The 18,092-nt window shown below is 50.2% G+C and overlaps 2 protein-coding genes and 1 non-coding gene across 3 annotated transcripts; 2 read left to right on the plus strand and 1 right to left on the minus strand.

Annotated features, from left to right (window-relative positions):
- The first annotated feature begins 11,274 nt into the window (after positions 1–11,274).
- On the plus strand, positions 11,275–11,956 carry LOC149349760 (importin-7-like). Its single transcript, XM_089575478.1, has 2 exons — positions 11,275–11,687; positions 11,818–11,956. The coding sequence occupies exons 1-2, from the start codon at positions 11,275–11,277 to the stop codon at positions 11,954–11,956; spliced, it is 552 nt and encodes a 183-aa protein (XP_089431604.1).
- Positions 11,957–13,646: 1,690 nt separating this feature from the next.
- Positions 13,647–13,730, minus strand: TRNAL-UAA (transfer RNA leucine (anticodon UAA)). Its single transcript has one exon. It is a non-coding gene; the product is annotated as a tRNA-Leu (tRNA).
- A 3,263-nt stretch (positions 13,731–16,993) lies between these two features.
- LOC149349762 (importin-7-like) lies at positions 16,994–17,675 on the plus strand. The gene is made up of 2 exons (XM_089575479.1): positions 16,994–17,406; positions 17,537–17,675. Exons 1-2 carry the CDS (start codon positions 16,994–16,996, stop codon positions 17,673–17,675), a joined length of 552 nt encoding a protein of 183 aa, XP_089431605.1.
- The last annotated feature ends 417 nt before the right edge of the window (positions 17,676–18,092 follow it).

Raw genomic sequence — 18,092 nt, forward strand, 5'->3', positions numbered from 1 at the left:
TTGTGAGGCTGTTTATACCTTGCCAGCTTTGTGGAGTGTGGGGGGGGCTGAGCAATGATTACATATGCAGAGTCAAATAGATTTTTGTCACTGCATGACTGTTCCATTTGTGAAGGTTGGGCTCTTGTGTGGCTCCGAATGTTTTGAATTTCTGGATTGTGCATTGGCTTCAAGTGTACAATTTTAAGACATTTGGGGTAGATGAAGCCACCACTGTGGCTCAGTGGTTATGGTGCTCAGCTGCTGACCCAAAAGACTCGGGTTTGATCTCTGCCACGGTGGTTGCATTTTGATGGAGGGGAAATGTTAGACTCGTGTACTGTGTGATGTTGATGCACGTTAAAGAACCCGGGGTAGTTGAAATTATCTGTAGCCCTCCACTGCAGTGTCCCTCATAGCCAGAGTTGCTTTGGGGCATTAAACCCCATAAGCCAAACCATTGGGGGAGGGGGGGAACGTCATCGAAGCCCAGAATTGTATGCAAATGTACCCATGTGTTGATGTGTTTAGTCTCAAAACGTCCATATTTCTACCGCATAAGCTTTCAAAACTACGCACTCTGTGTTCAGCTGTGTTCTTTCCAGTACCTGGCAGCAGCAATGCTAAATTTTTGTTTGCATGTCAGAACGATGCATTACATTCATATACATGGAGCAACCTGTGGTATTCGTGTACGACCGCTAAATAATTTAAATTGAATTTCCTCTTGATGCTGTTTCGGTTTCATCAGTTGAACGATGACTGACGCGTAGTTGGTGTTTAGGTCACATGAGGCACAAAAATCTGCTATGTAATTGCCGACGGGTCATTATTTTTGTCATTCCAGGTATGGTAATGCGTTCCGTGTAGTGTAGTTTGAAAGTGCAGATCTGGGGCCAGATTCTCGCGTGGTTGGCTTTTCCCCAACCAGTTGGCCTCTGCTTGCGCGTTTGGCCGGCGCGGCGGCCAAAAGCGCGAGCAGAGGCCAACTGGTTGGGAGAAGCAAACCACGCAAGAATCCGGCCCCTGGTTGTCTTTAGCGCCCAAGCGGTACCCTATGTGCCGTTGCAAAGACGAGAAAAAAAATGACGCGTCTTCGTGATTGGCTGCTTGGTATCACGTGGCAAAACCGGCGCTTTTTATTGGCTACCTTTACTTTCGGTCGCGTGCAGGTGCCGCAATTTTTAAACGCCAGCAGTCTCAAAGTCGAAGCAAGGGGGGCGTGCATGTGTAACGCCACCTGGGTTGCCACTACTCCACCGAAAAACGGAGCGCAAGAACTCATTTTCAGATCCAAGACGAGGCCACATCCTTTCATTAACATGCGCTTATTCGGTATATGCGCCTTGTCCATAACGTTCGCAGGTCATCCTAAGTTTAAAGTCTGAAGCACCATATCTATAGGTTACATATGTAGTATACCTCGGGAATCGCTGACCCGAAAGACGCGGGCTCGATCCCGGCCGCTGCTGTCGAATTTCGACGGTGGCGAAATTCTACAAGCCCATGTGCGATGTCAGTGCATGTTAAATAGCCCCACTTGGTCGAAATTTCCGGAGCCCTTCACTACGGTGCAAACGGGTCACTTCACTACGGAGCGCTTCACTACGGGTCACTACGGTCTTTGGGACGTTAAACCCGCACCTGGCACCTTCCCGGTACCTTTTAGACCCAGAGGGTTGCAAAACATCCCAACGAGACAGTATTTCCCGCATAGTCCATCAACACCCCGGCTCAGACCAGGATCTTCTCGATGAACTTCGCGTCCGCTATCTCAATACTACTACTCCCCGGACCCTCTCCGCCACTACATGGGCGGTGCCAACCCCGCCCTCGGAGCGGAGATTTCGGAGGCTGAGGTAAGATTCGCTCTCACTCAGCTCCGCCCTAACTCTGTCCCGGGACCGGACGGCATTTCCAGCAAAACTCTCCGTAATTTAGATGACCCATCCATTAGGCCCTCACTGCCGTTATGAATGATTGCTGGAAAGAGGGTGAAATCCCCGCAGCATGGTAACATGCATGCGTGATTTTCATACTGAAGCCAGGCAAACGACTAGCTCTCGAAAACCTCCGCTCATCTCCCTCACTTCCTGCGCTGGGAAACTGATGGAGCACGTCATTCTCAACCGTCTCAATCATTACGTTGAACATAACCATCTCCTACCTCGCACCATGATTGGCTTCCGCTCAAATCTCTCTACGCAAGACAAAGGCTATTCTATGGCATTTGACAGCGTCTCGCACGGAGTCATTCTCGCTAACCTCTCCCTACTAAATCTTGGTCATCGTACCTACGAGTATATACGCGCTTTCCTCTGTGGTCGTACAGCTGAACTTAGCTTTGGCTCTCTCCTCTCAGACCCTATAACCCTCGGTAGCAATGGAACCCCCCAGGGATTCGTTCTCTCCCCATTTCTTTTCAATGTCGCCTTGCTCAAGTTGCCTTATAAATTAGACGCTATCCCCCGGCTATCCCATACCTTATACGCAGACGACGTTACCCTCTGGGTTTCAACAGGCAACGATGCTGAGGTTGAATCCGCACTTCAACAAGCAGTCGATGTCATTGAGCGCCATGTAGCCGGAGCCGACCTCTCGTGCTCCCCTCAGAAGTCCGAGCTGCTGCTCATCCGAGGTCAACCCGGCCTCCACGCCATCCTCCCATCTGCATACTGCTAGTGGCCAGCCCATACGCGAAGTATCCACCATTAGGGTATTGGGCCTCCTCATCCAGAGCAATCGGAAAAACACCGATGCTGAGGTTAAACTTACAGTCACTATCTCGCAGACCATTCGTCTAATTCGTCGCATTGCTAATAAACATAGAGGCATGCGAGAGGCTGACCTCCGACGTCTCATTCAGGCGTTTATCAGTCGCCTCACATATACCCTCCCTTACCTCTACCTTAGCTGCCAGGAACGGGACCGCGTTGACTGCCTTATTAGACAGGCATACAAGGCGGCTCTTCATCTCCCCCACCGGAATGCGCTTCGAAACAACTGTCGCCGACAAGACCCAGCTTCCGCAACATATCCACAGTAACCTTATCTCGTTACCCCTCTTCCTAAAAACATGCACCCAGAGTATCATGTCGCTCGCCGCAAGGACAGGGCGAAGTCTCTGCACAAAAATATTTAACAGATCGGACAGCAGTCTATGTCGACGCCGCCGAATACCCCGACCGCGAAGCTTTTTCGCTCGCGGTTGTAAACTACTGTGGACGGCCGCTGGTTTCGTGCTCCATTCCCTTCAGATCGCCTGAAGAGGCCGAGGAGGCGGCCATAGCCTCGGCGATGGTCTCCACCTCTGCAGAAACCATATTCAGCGACTATAAATCTGCGATTCGTAATTTCGCCAAAGGCCGGGTCTCTCCTATCACCCTCTCTCTCCTCCACTCGACCAAACTCCAACTCCGCCCGATCAATTGATCTGGCGGCCCACGATTATGCCCGAGGATTCGTCGACCGGGATGTGGTGTCGCCCGTCCTGCGGACGGCGTGAAATCGTATGGTTACATTTCATGACATAACCATGCAATACCGCTTAGGTAGACTTCTATATCCCCCCCCCCCCCCCCCGCACATATTCTCTCACCAAACCCCAAGAGGTTGCGTGGAGGCAACTCCAAACGAACACCTTGCCCAACCCCGCGATGTATGCCCGCATATACTCTGGGGTCTATACTCACCTTCCTGTCAACTATGTGGCCAACATGCCACTCTATCCCACATACTCTGGGCTTGCCCTTGGGACTCCCCCCCCCCCCCCCCCCCCCCTCGAGGCTTGCAGCTCTCGAATCCAGACCAGTGGGAGGCCGCATTGCTCAGTTCCGACTCGGACACACAGATCCGGGTTGTGACAAGAGCCTTAGAAGTCGCCGAACGCCACGGGCTCATGGCCACTTGATGGGGCTATAACGCCACACCGTCTGCTACATTTGTCGGCGGAAATAAAGTTTATCCTCCTCCTAAACCCGAACCAATACAAACCAAACCTCAGGAATCGAATGTTCCGCGCAGATACGCCGTCTACAGTTATGAAAAAACACCGCCGCGATGAAGTGGTCGGGTCGCCGCTGTCGTCCCCGTGAATGTCCCTGAACCACATGCGGCTCTCCAGTTTCACGGAAGAAGCTGCTGTCACTGACCACTGTCTGAGCTTCGATCCTGGAGTTGAGGGGAACCCAACCCACCACCAACATTCGTTGCTGCGCCCGTTTCTAGGTCGGCTTTAGCAGCGCTAACCAGCGCAGCTGCCCATCCGGAGCGGCGTTCGTTTACGACGTAGTTTCGTGCAGCTATCGCTCCCGACGACTACCGGCCGTATCTCCGAAGCACGGGGATTCCAAGCGGCAGTATCAATGCTACACGCGGGAAAGACATGCCTTCGGAGCAGGAGTTCGTCTGCTACGTGCACTCCAAGCATGGCGGCTGGCGGCGTCGCAACGCAGGGCATGGCATGGCAGCTTCGCTAGCGCACGGCCTTTTTTTCCGTGCCTGGCGTTTTCAGTGCCCAGAAGAGCCTTGGAGCAATGTCGTCGATGACATGGAGAGGCCCATTCGCAATATTTAGCTCCGTTTTCTGGACGGTGAAGCCGATAAGCATAAGAGCTACTGTGAAGGAAGGCATGTCGTCGCGAGTAATTTCCCCACAAGACACACGAGCACGCCACCCGTATTACTTTACTGCATGACAGCAGTGTCTTGTAAAAAACGGGCTCGTCAGACTGATGGGTATGATGATGATGAAATAACTTTATTTGCACCCGTCAAGGAATCAGAGGGCGAAAAAGACGAGTCTTGACCGCCGTCATCTTCCTCCCCTTTCAGCAGGCTGGGATCCCTTGGGATTCAGCGGTGTCCAGGGCCAGACGGATGACTTCTTTTTGTTCTTCTTCTTTCTGGCTGACCATTAAAGCCTCCCAGGACTCTATATTCCTGTCTGGTTCGTTGTGGCTAGGGCATGTCCACACCATGTGGATCATGTCTGCTATTTCATTACACTGTTTACACCTGGGGTCTTGGATCGCCGGATGCCATCTGCTTAGTGCTAGTGGGTTCGGAAAAACTCCCGCCTGTAACTTTCTCCATATGACCTCTTCCTTTTTGCTGAGGCCCTTGCATGCTCCAGGTAATGTCTGTATTCCTAATCTGTAATGGCTAAGAATATCTTGGTACGTGTTCAGCTCCTCGCTCGTCTGAAGGGGCTCTCTGCTCGACGAGACCGCATTGGGGTTCCGGTGTGTGAGTCCTCGGGCCAATGCGTGCGCTGTCTCGTTTCCCCGGAGGCCCTCGTGGGCCGGAGTCCAAACAAGGTTAATTAGTTCTGCCGGTGTCGGGCCGGCAGTCAGAATTTTGACTTATGGGTAACAAAATTAAAACTATTCGAAAATGTCTTTCACGTAGTTCGAATACAAAGATATTTTTTCTGGTTCCAAATTTCACACCTCGGGTGTCGGCGTTAGTGATTGCGTCTTCGTTGCCGAGCGTTGTAGCATGCTCGCAGCGGACCGTGTGCAGCGAGGAGGTTGAACAGGGGCGCCGAGGCAACCCCCGAGGGTGAGAAAGAGAAAAAAAAAACTTTTATGAGCTAAGGTAGGGAGGAAGGCTTCCAAAGGGTGGAGCCATTAGTCCAGGGCCCCGTTTGCCGAAGCTGTTTGGCTGGCCCGGGCGATCAGGTCACTTTGGGTGTTATTTAACGCGACACCTCCCGTTCTGTAGAAAATCTGACATCGTCGTCGATGGCGTCGCCGCTGTGAGCGACATATGGGCCGGGATTCGGTGGGCACCTGGGCAACCAGGTGGCAGTTAAATTCCTGACTGGTCGCGACCAAGCGTATGCAACACGTAATCTCGAATCTATACAGAACCGTGCTGCACGCTTCATCGCTCGCGATTATAACCGGCATTCCAGCGTCACTAAGATCAAGTTATCGCTATCACTTGAGTCTTTAGAATCACGTCGTACAGTAGCACTTCTTTGCTTATTTCATAAAATAGTTTTCAGTCTTCACAGTCACACATTACCTTTGTCACGGCCTTGTCGCACATCTCATCGCCTCCATAATCATAGCAGCGTTACGCGTATTTTTGGTCATACAAAAGCTTGGTTTAGGTTTGGTTTATTGGGGTTTAACGTCCCAAAGCAGCTCAGGCTATGAGGGACGCCGTAGTGAAAGGCTCCGGAAATTTCGACCACCTGGGGTTGTTTAACGTGCACTGACATCGCACAGTACACGGGCATCTAGAATTTCGCCTTCATCGAAATTCAGCCGCCGCAGCCGGGATCGAACCCGCGTCTTTCGAATCAGCAGCCGAGCGCCGTAACCACTGAGCCACCGCGGTGGGGCGGTCATACAAAAGCATTCAACATGTCTGCTCTCCCACGTGCTATAAACCATTGGAACAGCCTTCCTGACGATGCTACTAATACCAGAAATCCTGCTACCTTTCGTGATAAGATAACCGCAATCCTCGTCTAGTGTCTCACTTCTCTATGTTCTTGCGAAAAATCTCTTTTATTGCTGCTTAGTGTGAACTAACTTGTGCACTTTTTAGCCTCACTGTCAAATCGTGTTCCATTTCCATGTTGCCACATTTTGAAACTTATCTAATTATTGCGTATTGTATTACTTTATTTGTATTCTACTCAGTGCCTCTTGCTAACTACTGTATAACGTTTCTCTTCAGTCGTTGTTTTTTTTTGCGCTGTTCTCTAACTTCTATGTACTGCCCCGCTCACACAATGCTCCAATGTAAAGGAGCCTGTGAGTAACTTGAATAAATAAATAAATAGACAGGTTGCTCTTCCCGGTCGCACAAGCCCCACCGGTGGCAACACCTGTCATCGCAGGGCTGTCGCGCATCGCAATTAACCGCTGCACCACGGCACCAGCAGTGGAATGAGGACTCCCAGGGATATATATGAATTTAAAGTAGGGAGTAACCAATTCCGTATATACCCTAAAGGCGGAGCTCAAGTATCTCCTCCAATTTTGGAGTTATGGTCTTGCGCATGCGCACTGGTGCACCGCTATTCCCCTAACCGATATGCGTCTCCTATTCTAAAAAGTCTATTTCCATTGTTCAGCGGGTCGCGTGCATAAGTTTCGGCGAAGATAGGTGCGTGCCCCGCGTCGAATTGCTACGGAAGTGTTGAGCGTGATTACAAATCGATACACCCAACGCCAAATGGCCAAGGAGGTTTGCTTCCGGTTGCGGTATATCCCTTTGTAGGTAAATTTTACTTGGTAAAAATGATATATGAAATACTCGGGCTTCTATGGGACCTCGAAGCACTTCGCCTCAGCAGGAGTTCCCGAAAAAACACTTTTTTCCGTCACTGCACTGCTGAAAGTAGTGAGCACAGAGGCTGTCACTCACTCGTGTGTCTAGCAGTGATGCGGTGCAAAATTTTTCGTGCCATTTTTCTATTGGGAAAACTACGTTCGACTTTTTCCTTTGTAGCATTTAAGTTCCTTGGACGAAACAGCTCACCTACAGCTCATTTCAGTATTCTGTACCTAAACAATGTTCAACATTGAACTAGGGAGCAGTTGTGCTAAGTTCGATGCGAATGGGCAAAAGTTGCATCAGTGCGTCCGAAATTTTTGCGTTGCAGGGCTGTACTGAGCATGAATGCAGTGTTTGCTGCGTTATATTCATAGATTGCACTGTGTGACTGCACTATCAGTTGGGCTCTTTCTCCATAACGTTCCCCCGTCCTCCAATTCAGACACAGAGACTGGCGTGGTGTGCTGCTAAATGAATTTAATTCTGCTTAACTTTTCGTTTTAAGTAGGCCAGAGGCTTAAGGATACTTTTGTTTCCTGGCCATGATTCGCCAGTGACTGCGTGGTGTAAAATTCTTTTGTGCACAGTCGCATGACATATTAAGTTACAGGGAACGCTTAGCGCGGCGCTTTGCGAAGTCCTCGGATCGGTCATTAATCGCAGAACCGGCAGCCAATGGAATACGGATTTTTTGCGTGCGGTCAAGTGAACGTAATCGGTAATTAATGATCTAATCGGTTAATAGACTGACTTACAGCCTAGTTTCGCGTCCACAGCCCTCATAAATTTCATCCCCCCCAAAAAAAAAAAAAAAAAAAAAAATTCATGAACGGCGAGTTCCTGCACTAAGCTTAGGATGCTTACACGGGAAATCGTAATAACTCGTTCTCGCCGTTGGCGTTATCCTTCGCATTTGGCACCAAACTCGTGTTAAATCCATGTAGGTTAGGTTAGGTTAGGCTAAATTACGAAGAAAGGCGTGCGGTACCTCCCCGGCTGGACAGTTAAACGACGGCGTGAAGGAAAGGCGAGGGAGAGGAGCAGATGCGGCTATTCTGGTTTTTATTGGTGGGAAAGCACTGTTAGCATCCTACCGGGCAAAATCAAAAGTGGGACCGACCGCGGCGGCCGCGTTTCGATGGAGGCGAAACGCAAAAGGCGACCGTGTGCTGTGCGATGCGAGTGCACGTTAAAGATCCCCAGTTTGTCGAAATTTTTCCGGAGCTCTCCAGTACAGCAGCTCTTTCTTCCCGACTTCTTTCACTCCCTTCTTTATGCCTTCCCTTACGGCGCGGTTGTCCACCGAGATGGGAGACAGTTACAGCGCCATTTCATTTCCTCAAAAACCAATTCTTACGCGAAGCCTCTGAGAGAGTGGCGAAAGGGAAGGCGAATAACTGGCTTTCTGGGTCAGCGGGAACCTCAGTCGCGCTTTGAGCTGCGTGGCGGCAGTGACAGAGTGATGTGCGCCGTTTACGTCGGTATTGAAAACGTTGTGGCAGAAATGCGGCACTGGCGTGGGTTCACCTGCGAAAGTAAGAGGAAATTCCTGTGCTGCTCACCTGCCCAGCGAGGGTAAGCAGGTCAATTAATAAATAGTGAGAGGCTATTCGGGAAGAGCCACCTGGATAGTAACCCAACCCAAGCAACCCAAGTCCCACCGATGACAGCACCTGTAATAGAAGGGCAGGGGCGCATCGGTTGACTGCTGCACCGCAGCGCCAGGAGTGGTAGGAAGACTCCTATAGGGATCCATGAATGTAGAGGATGACCTATTCTGCATATATGGGTAATAACCCATCATCGATATCCGAACAACTACCATCCGTGAACGGAACCGAAGTGAAAACTGAGCTGCTAGCGAACCTAATTCGCACTTGGCCTAACTACGCAAATCGGGTATCATTTTTTAAAACCAGTCTTCGGAAAAAACTGTTTCTCTTTCGATTCACCGATTATCCGAACAGCATTTCAAAACATGAGAACAAATTGTATTCGTTCTCAATAGTGTTGACCATGGTTATTTGATTCGTTAGACAAATCGAATAGAAGGGTATTTGATTCGCTATTAAAAAATCTCGCGTATTGACACGCGCCTATAAAATGGGCCTCTGACGAAAAGCTAGGAGCGTTGCTTGAGAGGCGCTTGGCAAGGGAGTCGGCGTTATATGCTTCTCAAACTAGTAAAGTAAACATAACTTAGGAATCGCACCTTTTGTAGCAGGTGTTTCTGGATTGCCTAACATTAGAGACGGAGAAGCTGCAGACTTTCACCGCTATCCACTTGAGGGAGGTCCTCTTACGAAGAAGCTGAGCTGTTCTGCCACAGCATTTTTGCCACTGTACGCATAGACGGAGTGTTGATTTGCCGCATTGACGACTTTACGAAGGGTCTTTATTTACTCCGCACGTTTTGATCTCGATCACTGTGCTTGTTTATTGAGGCGCATGCCCACCTTTCAAAGATTACATCAGTCGTTTCGGGGAGTGGGTTGTGCCGCTCGGAATTTTTCTGTTCGTACTGGGGCAAGCAATGCCGGTTTTATAACTAATGGAGCTGTTCTTGAACATACCAAAAGCTGATTTTAAGGGACCTACTTTTTTGTTTGCAACAAACAGGAAGCTTGGTGTCCAAATCCTGCGCGGCTGCGTTAGAAACACTGCAAGAAAAATAAAATAAAAACTTAATCAACGGAGACACTTGTACTCTTCCAGTGTTGTTGCAGGACTGTTACCTTACTTGTGTGCTAATGTTTACGCGCTTCTGCGCTCTTTTACGCACGTATGCGTAACGCGCCGGCATGCTAAGAGTGCTGCCTTTCTTCCACTCTAAGAATCTTGATGCATTTAACAATAGCTAGACTATGCATACCCCTATGTGGTCATGGTGGGTACGAGGGCATCGATCGAGTTCCACTGCCGAGCATCGTTTTATCCCGTTTTACGCGAGTTTCAGTATCAAGTTAAAATTATCAGTTTATACTGGCCATACCAGGATACTGATTCTATCAATAGAAGGCAAGATATTTTAATTTCCACCCTGATCCCGTGACGAGCTTCGCGAACGACATGACAGGAATGAAAAAAAAAAAAAAAAGGTACGCAGGGCAAGCGCTGACCTACTGTGAAATCTCATTTCGCTTAACCCGGGAAATGTAAGCAGTCGAAAAGGTGACATGTAGGGAAAGGGACAGCAAATCAGGAGCGAAATCGGCCAAGAAACACAAGATCTTTCGAGCAAGACGGGAAGAGAGAGATTGAAACAATTTTTATTCATCAATTCTGGTGGAATAAAAGGGAGGGGGGGGGGGGGGGGGGGGGTGGCCACGAGCCCTTGGCGCACGGCGACCCCTTGGGCTCGGTGCACCGCTCAGAGAGCTGCAGATTCCTCCGGAGAATGTCCGAGGGACAGGCATGAAGAATGTGATTGAGGTGACCTTGGGAAGATAGAAAACATCTCGTGCGTATGTGTCGTTCTCAGAGGTCAAACTTGTTTCTAAAGAGACTGATCAAAAACACGCTCACGTCGCCCCACCGAGGGAAAAAGTGCGACCCCTGCGGAAATCTCTTTATCGAGGCCGAGGAACGTAGCTGTGCGGTCAAGCTGAGAGCAGGAACCCGTCTTTATTTCTCGCCTCGCCTTTATTATTCCGCTCCTCGGTGATCCGAAGACAGAGGCCGGTAGAGGAAGACGACGACGAGCGTCGAAGGCCGGAGCCGTAGGCGAGCGATAGAAGAAGACGGCCGGGCTGTTAGATGTGTTCGGTTAGGATAATTTCATCTGGTAGATTCCTCTGCTAGAATGTGAATTCACAACTTTTCTTTCTCAGTATTTTTTGTATTGTACAAATTCTAGCTCTGTGTCCCAAATTTTAGATTTAATTATACTCCATTTCCTGTACATGAGTGCGTTTGTATCCGCTATGCACCCTGGCCAATCCCCCGCCGTGGGTATGTGCCATTCAGCCCGAGGACATCATCATCATCATCATCACCAGGATGAGACTGACGACCAGGGCCAGCAGTACCTGGCGAGAATTGCGTGGCATGCCGTTTCCGTCATCCTTAAACTCTACTAAGAAGTCAGAGCAAGGCATGGAGCCGATCACGACGTCCCTCGACGAAGAGGAGCGCCCTGTCGACGAATACCAGGTCTCCACGGAGGTCATGCGAGGCATCCAGAACACGGACCCGATGTGGTTTGGTGCGCTGATGTCGGGCCCGCAGTCCGTCGTGCAGCAGTGGTCCACACAGGAGGTCAGCGTGCTGGCCGACCAGAGGAAGGCCGCTGCAGAGTGGAGCCGGATCGAGAAGAGTGGTGGATACGTGTTCCAGAACCAGACGGTGCCCCCATCGTCCAGTTCTGGTGGCGCACCACTCTTCTGTGGGTCACACGATATCTACCAGCGTGAGTGTATTCTTTGCTTATATCGCTTTTTCTTGTCTTGCTTCATTATTCTTCTGTTCACTGTACCTCTTTTATCGTACCGCCTTTCCTTGCGCGCGCTCATGTTCCCGTGACATTTTTTCCGTGCAGATAAGGCCTCCGGACTCATGCTTGACCATCGAGTCGCGGTTTGAGAAGCGGCTAGCGGGACTGACTGAATGGAACTGCCGCATTCGCGGACTCCGGCCCATGTGGTGGCGCCCACGGCGCCACTGCGCATGCTCAAGATTGTAGCACCGATTTCCCTCCAACAACTGAAGAACATAGAAGATAGAGGAAGAACGTTCCTAACTGTCATATGACTACTGCACTGTCTCTTGCTGTCACTATCTCCGGTTGATTCTGCAGTGCTCTGCAGTACGGCATTGACAGTTTAGTTGCCAAAATCACAATACACTCATAGCTTTGATAAACTTGTCCTCCAAATGTTTTGCCTTCAGAGCCATTCACTTCGACGCACGTTATGCGGTGGAGAGAAACACACGTGCTCAGTTTTATGTGCCTTCGTGTTCTGAGTTATTTCTGCTGCCCGCGGTTGCCCACATACGCTTGTGTGTTTGTGATTCGTGAAGCTTTATATGCATATGTATACCCATCTACTTCTAGAACTTCCTTATGAAAGCTCCCGGGATGTCTCGAAAACAGCTGCAAGGGGATTAAGGACGACGGCGCGACCATCGGCCGACGCCATCTGCTTGAGGGCAACCTTTTAAAGGCGTTCGTCGCTTCGTTCTTGAATTGTATCTCTACGAGCGCCATTCATAGCCAAACAGTCGCGCACTGACCTTTACCAGGTCAACTGGAATTTGCAGACTGACTGACGGACTGTCTCCGTCCGTCCGTCCGTCTGTCTGTCTGTCTTACTGACTGACTGACTTTTACATGGCACAGCAACACTGAGATATAGAACACGCTGCAACGGAGAGCTCGGAATCAATTTCGACCACGTGACCTTCATTAACAAGCACATAAATCTCTGCGTACGGGCGCTTTTGCATTTTGCCGCCTTCAAAATGCTGCACCAATTTCTGCACTGCATCGACCCATGCCTCACATCAAGATTGTCATTCAAACGTCCACGCCATCTGGAAGATCTTTATCATCGACTTCGTCTAAACAGTGCTTTTACAAACGCCTGACAGATCTTTCCGTTTAGTTCAAGCGAACTGTCCGTGTTGCGACAACTGCGGCTTAGCAGATACAGTGGAACATATTTTGTCCGAATACCCAGCGTACGCTGAGGAGCGTGCACATTATGGACATCTTATGGAATCACTCACTCAAGTGCCTTTAACACTGTACTGTTTATTAGGACCCTTACCCTGCCATAGACAGCAGAGACAAGCTAATTAGCAGCCGTGTCATTATTCAGGAGGGAATCTTTATTGAACCTCGCTACAGAGCTCATGATGAGACAATGCTTACGCATTCAAAGCACGCAAGCAGTGTTAAGCGGCCTCCATTTTTGTCGTTCCTTTCACCTGAGCTCAAATATCCGTAGTCGCTTGTGCTGACGCCCTGAGCGAGTTTCCTAATGGCACCAAAGCGATGGTCTGCCCTCGCCATTGAGTGGGTGAGAGCGAGAAGGAGTAAAAGTTTGTAGTTTAACTTCCCAAAGCGACACATGTGGACTGTGAGGGACACCGTATGGCGGAGGGGTCCGGATTAATTTACACCAACTGGGTGTCATTGATGTGCGCTGACATCGCACGGCATGCGGGCGTTCCTGTGTACCGCCCCCGTCGAAACAGGGCCGGCGCGGCCCGAAGGAAACTGGCGACCATGGCATCAGGAGCCGAACAGCAAAGTCAGAGGGAAGAAAAAAATAAACACTACTGTGCTGCTTAATAAAAATGTGTATTAGCCTTGCACACGTACAGGGTTCGCAGTAGGGCCAAAAGAAGCAAATGCTAAAAAAATACATTGTCAGAAGTGGGGTTCGAACCCACGCCCTCTTTCGAGGACCAGAGCTTAAATCTGGCGCCTTAGACCGCTCGGCCATCCTGACCACTGATTGGCGGTTTTTATGACTATATATTCAGTCTGTGCAAGTGTATATGCGTACATGTACCTGTTAAGGTCAGTTTTCACATACTTGGTGAGGTTATATTTTGCACTACAGGAATGTATCCGCTTGTCCTCTGTCTGCAGCCTCGTCGTCACAACGCTGAGCGCGACCGAGCTTAAAGGGACCCTGAAATGATTTCGGTGTTCATATTCTAGTTCAACACATCAGCAGAGGTGGTCTTTGTGAGTACTTGAGTCAAATCTGAAAGCTCTCTGTTAATCCTACAATTTAGAATGAATTTCTAAAAATCGCAGCTCGCAGTAGCTCACCACCGATTAGGACGACACACCTCACCCGGATGACGTCAGTGGTCAGAAGAGCAAGCCTTCAAGCTCGCTCCGTCTGCCCACTGACGTCTTCGGGGTAGGGGATGGACGGTGAGGTGTGTCGCCGTAATCGGTTGCGAGCTACTGCGAGCTGCGATTTTTAAAAATTCATTCTAAATTGTAGGATTAACAGAGAGCTTTCAGATTTGACTCAAGTACTCACAAAGACCACCTGTACAGATCTGTTGCACTAGAATATGCCCACCAAAAACATTTCATGGTCCCTTTAAGTAACCGAGAAGCGTTTCATGGGAGCGATCTGCGCACGCGCAAAATTCTTTTCGACGCCGCGGCCCTGGGAAATTTAACGCATGGAAAGCGATGAAAACGATGTCACCGCTCCCTTGTGATTGCGTACTTTTATTAATGCAGGAATGTTTTTAGCGCTACATTTTCACATCTCTTTGTCCACAGATTTTTGTGCCTTCGTCAGTCCATACCTGAGACGTATTAGCGTAGACGTATAGCAGTTTTACCGGACGCACGCGCAGTCACATGGATGGGGCTCGGCGGGGCCACTGTGCGCGCGCAGGAGGCGTCCGGTAAAATTGGTATACGTCTTCGCTAACTCGTCTCGGGTATATTAAAAATGTCTAATGACTACCTCCAACTACGTCAATATCACTGCCGCGTGCAGATGGAAGGCCGTTGAAAGAAATAAGTGCGAAATAAAATATTGAAAAAAATAGTCTTGTCGCAGTAACCACGTCAGCCCAAGTGAGTGCTACAGCAACAGATACACCCAATGCCCCCCATGTCAACGGGTATTCAGGTTATAGAAGCTTATCCGACCAGGCACTTGCTCATGTAATAGCGCGGAATAAGTGTGACAATAGCAATAACAGCGTTGCTGGACTCTGACGTTAAGGTCGTACGCACCGCAGCGTTGAAGTAAAGACTGATATAAAATACACCCTACGAGAGGTAAATTGTATCCACTTATGAATGCATAATATCCTCACGAGATGACCAAAGAGACACTCTTTGAGTATTTGAATGCGACGCAGCTTTATGTTTTAGGAACACACAGTTTTTTCTTTGCAGCATTTAAGTTCCTTGGACGAAACAGCCCACCTACAGCTCATTTCAGTATTCTGCACTAAGCAATGGGCCGCATTGAACTAGTCAGCAAGAGTGCTAAGTTCGATAGAACTGGGCAAAAGTTGCATCAGTGCGTGCGTAATTTTTGCGTTGCAGGGCTGTACTTACCATGAATGCAGTGTCTGCTGCGTTAGCGTGTAGATTGCACTCTGCGACTGCACTATTAGTTGGGCTATTGCTCTATAACGTTACCCCGTCCTCCAATTCTGACGCAGAGACTGCCGTGGATTGCTGCTAAATGAATTTAATTCTGCTTAGCTTTTTTTTTAATAGGTTAACGGCTAAAGGATAGTTTTGTTTTCTGGCCATGACTCGCCAGTGACCGCGTGGTGTAAAATTCTTTTGTATACAGTCGCTTGACATAGTAAGTTTCAGGGAACATGTAATAAGGGGGGCGGGGGGGGGGGGGTCTATAGGCTTGCCAGGTGGCTCCGAGCCCTGACTGCACGGCGATCCCTTGGGCTCGGTTCACCGCTCTGAGCGCTGCAGATCCATCGGCGATGTCCAAGGGACAGTCATGCACACTGTGATTGAGGTGACCTTTGGAAGATAGCAAACATCTCGCGCGTATCTGTCGTCCTCAGAGGTCAAATTCGTTACTAAAAAGACGGATAAAAAAAATGGCTGAGGCTTAACTTGGTTAACCCTGGTCACATGCGAAGCATATTGATGGCTAGGCTTGGTAATACTTGGCTTTCCTTGGTTGAATACTTGGTCATTTTAATACAACCACTAGAAGCCTTCGTCGTGGGGAAAGACAACGGCATGGCTACAGCGGAACGCCGACTAACCCCGAGACGCGCGTTGGGTGGGCGCCTGGATTGCCACGGAAGCCGCGTCCGCCTGCCCGGTGGAGCGAGCGTTTCACCTACACCGAGTGTGAACGCGCGTTCGAAATGCGCGGGAATGCCGCTCGAGGACATTCCGGTGTCTGTGCGATGGCATCGTTCTCCCTCTCCCAGCGCGTGACGGCGATCTGTCGTGACGTCATGTGTCACGTGGTATGTCACGTGGTGTGCCGTCACTGTACCACGTGGTCTGCACGGCGTGCAACCACAGCGACGGCGCGAGGTGGACCCCTATCTTCCTCTGTCGAGACGTCATGTGTCACGTGGTATGTCACGTGGTGAGACGTCACTGTACCACGTGGTGTGCACGGCGTGTAACCACGGCGAAGGGCTGTAGTGTACCTCCGTCTTCCTCTGTCGTGACGTCATGTGTCACGTGGTGTGACGTCACTGTACCACGTGGTGTGCACGGCGTGTAACCACGGCGAAGGGCTGTAGTGTACCTCCGTCTTCCTCTGTGGTGACGTCATGTGTCACGTTGTGTGACGTCACTGTACCACGTGGTGTGCACGGCGCGTAACCACGGCGAAGGGCTGTAGTGTACCTCCGTCTTCCTCTGTCGTGACGTCATGTGTCACGTGGTGTTACGTCACTGTACCACGTGGTGTGCACGGCGCGTAACCACGGCGAAGGGCTGTAGTGTACCTCTAGTAATATGCTTCGCATAAAACACGCTCGCGTCGCCCCGCCGAAGAAAAAGTGCGATCCCTGCTGAAATTCGGTTATCGAGGCCGAGGAACGTAGCTGTGCGGTCAAGCTGAGAGCGCCTTTATTTTGCCGCGCCTCGGGGATTCGGAGACACAGGCTGAGAGAGGAAGAAGACGACGACCGTCGAAATGAAGACATCATCATCATCATCGTCAGCCGGAGCGAAGGCGAGCGTAGAAGACGAAGGCCGGGCTGTTAGATGTGTTCGATGCGGACCAAGATGACACTGACGACCAGGGCCAGCAGTGTCCAGCGAGAATTTCGTGGCGCGCCGTTTCCGTCATCCTCAACCTCTATCAAGGATTCAGAGCATGGTATGGAGTCAACCACGACGTCCCTCGACGAAGAGGAGCGCCCTGTCAACGAATACCAGGTCTCCAAGGAGGTCATGCGAGGCATCCAGAACACGGACCCTATGTGGTTTGGTGCGCTGACGTCGGGCCCGCTGTCCGTCGTGCAGCAGTGGTCCACACAGGAAGTCAACGTGCTGGCCGACCAGAGGAAGGCCGCTGCAGAGTCGAGCCGGATCGAGAAGAGTGGTGGATACGTGTTCCAGAACCAGACGGTGCCCCCATCGTCCAGCTCTGGTGGCGCACCACCCTTCTGTGGGTCACACGATATGTACCAGCGTGAGTGTATTCTTTGCTTATGTCGTTTTTTCTTATCTTGCTTCATTTTTCTTCTGTTTACTGTACCTCTTTTATCGTTCCGCCTTTCCTTGCGCGCCCTCATGTTCCGGTGACATTTTTTCCGTGCAGAGAAGGCCCCCACTCTCCTGCTTGACCACGGAGTCGTGGTTCGACAAGCGGCTGGTTGGACCGACTAAATGGACCTGCCATGTTCTCGAACTCCGGCCGCTGTGGTGGCGCCCACGGCGCCACTGCGCATGCTCAAGATTGTGATACCGATTTCCTACCAACAACTGAACAACGGAGAAGGTGGAGGAAGGACGTTCCTAACTTTCACATGACTACTGCACTGTCGCTTGCTGACACTATCTACGGTTGATTCTGCAGTGCTCTGCAGTACGGCATTGCCAGTTTAGGTGTCTAAGATCACAATACACTCATAGCTTTGATAAACTTGTCTTCCAAATGTTTTGCCTTCAGAGCCATTCACTTCGACGCTCGTTATGCGGTTGAGAGACCCACACGTGCTCAGTTTTATGTGCCTTCGTGTTCTGAGTTATTTCTGCTGCCGGCGTTTGCCCCCCTACGCCTGTGTGTTTGTGTGATTCGTGAAGCTTTATATGTATATGTATACACCATCTACTTCTAGAACTTCCTTATGAAAGCTCCCGGGATGTCTCGCAAACAGCT

Source organism: Amblyomma mixtum, chromosome 3 (genome assembly GCF_055824585.1).
Source record: "Amblyomma mixtum isolate Tamu chromosome 3, ASM5582458v1, whole genome shotgun sequence".
Taxonomy (NCBI): domain Eukaryota; kingdom Metazoa; phylum Arthropoda; class Arachnida; order Ixodida; family Ixodidae; genus Amblyomma; species Amblyomma mixtum.

Excerpts from the sequence above, each read along its gene's own strand:
- LOC149349760 (XM_089575478.1), top strand. The coding sequence starts at position 11,275 with ATGAGACTGACGACCAGGGCCAGCAGTACCTGGCGAGAATTGCGTGGC. Across the intron at positions 11,688-11,817 it reads CACGATATCTACCAGCGTGA|GCCTCCGGACTCATGCTTGA; the intron begins GTGTATTCTTTG and ends CGTGCAGATAAG.
- LOC149349762 (XM_089575479.1), top strand. The coding sequence starts at position 16,994 with ATGACACTGACGACCAGGGCCAGCAGTGTCCAGCGAGAATTTCGTGGC. Across the intron at positions 17,407-17,536 it reads CACGATATGTACCAGCGTGA|GCCCCCACTCTCCTGCTTGA; the intron begins GTGTATTCTTTG and ends CGTGCAGAGAAG.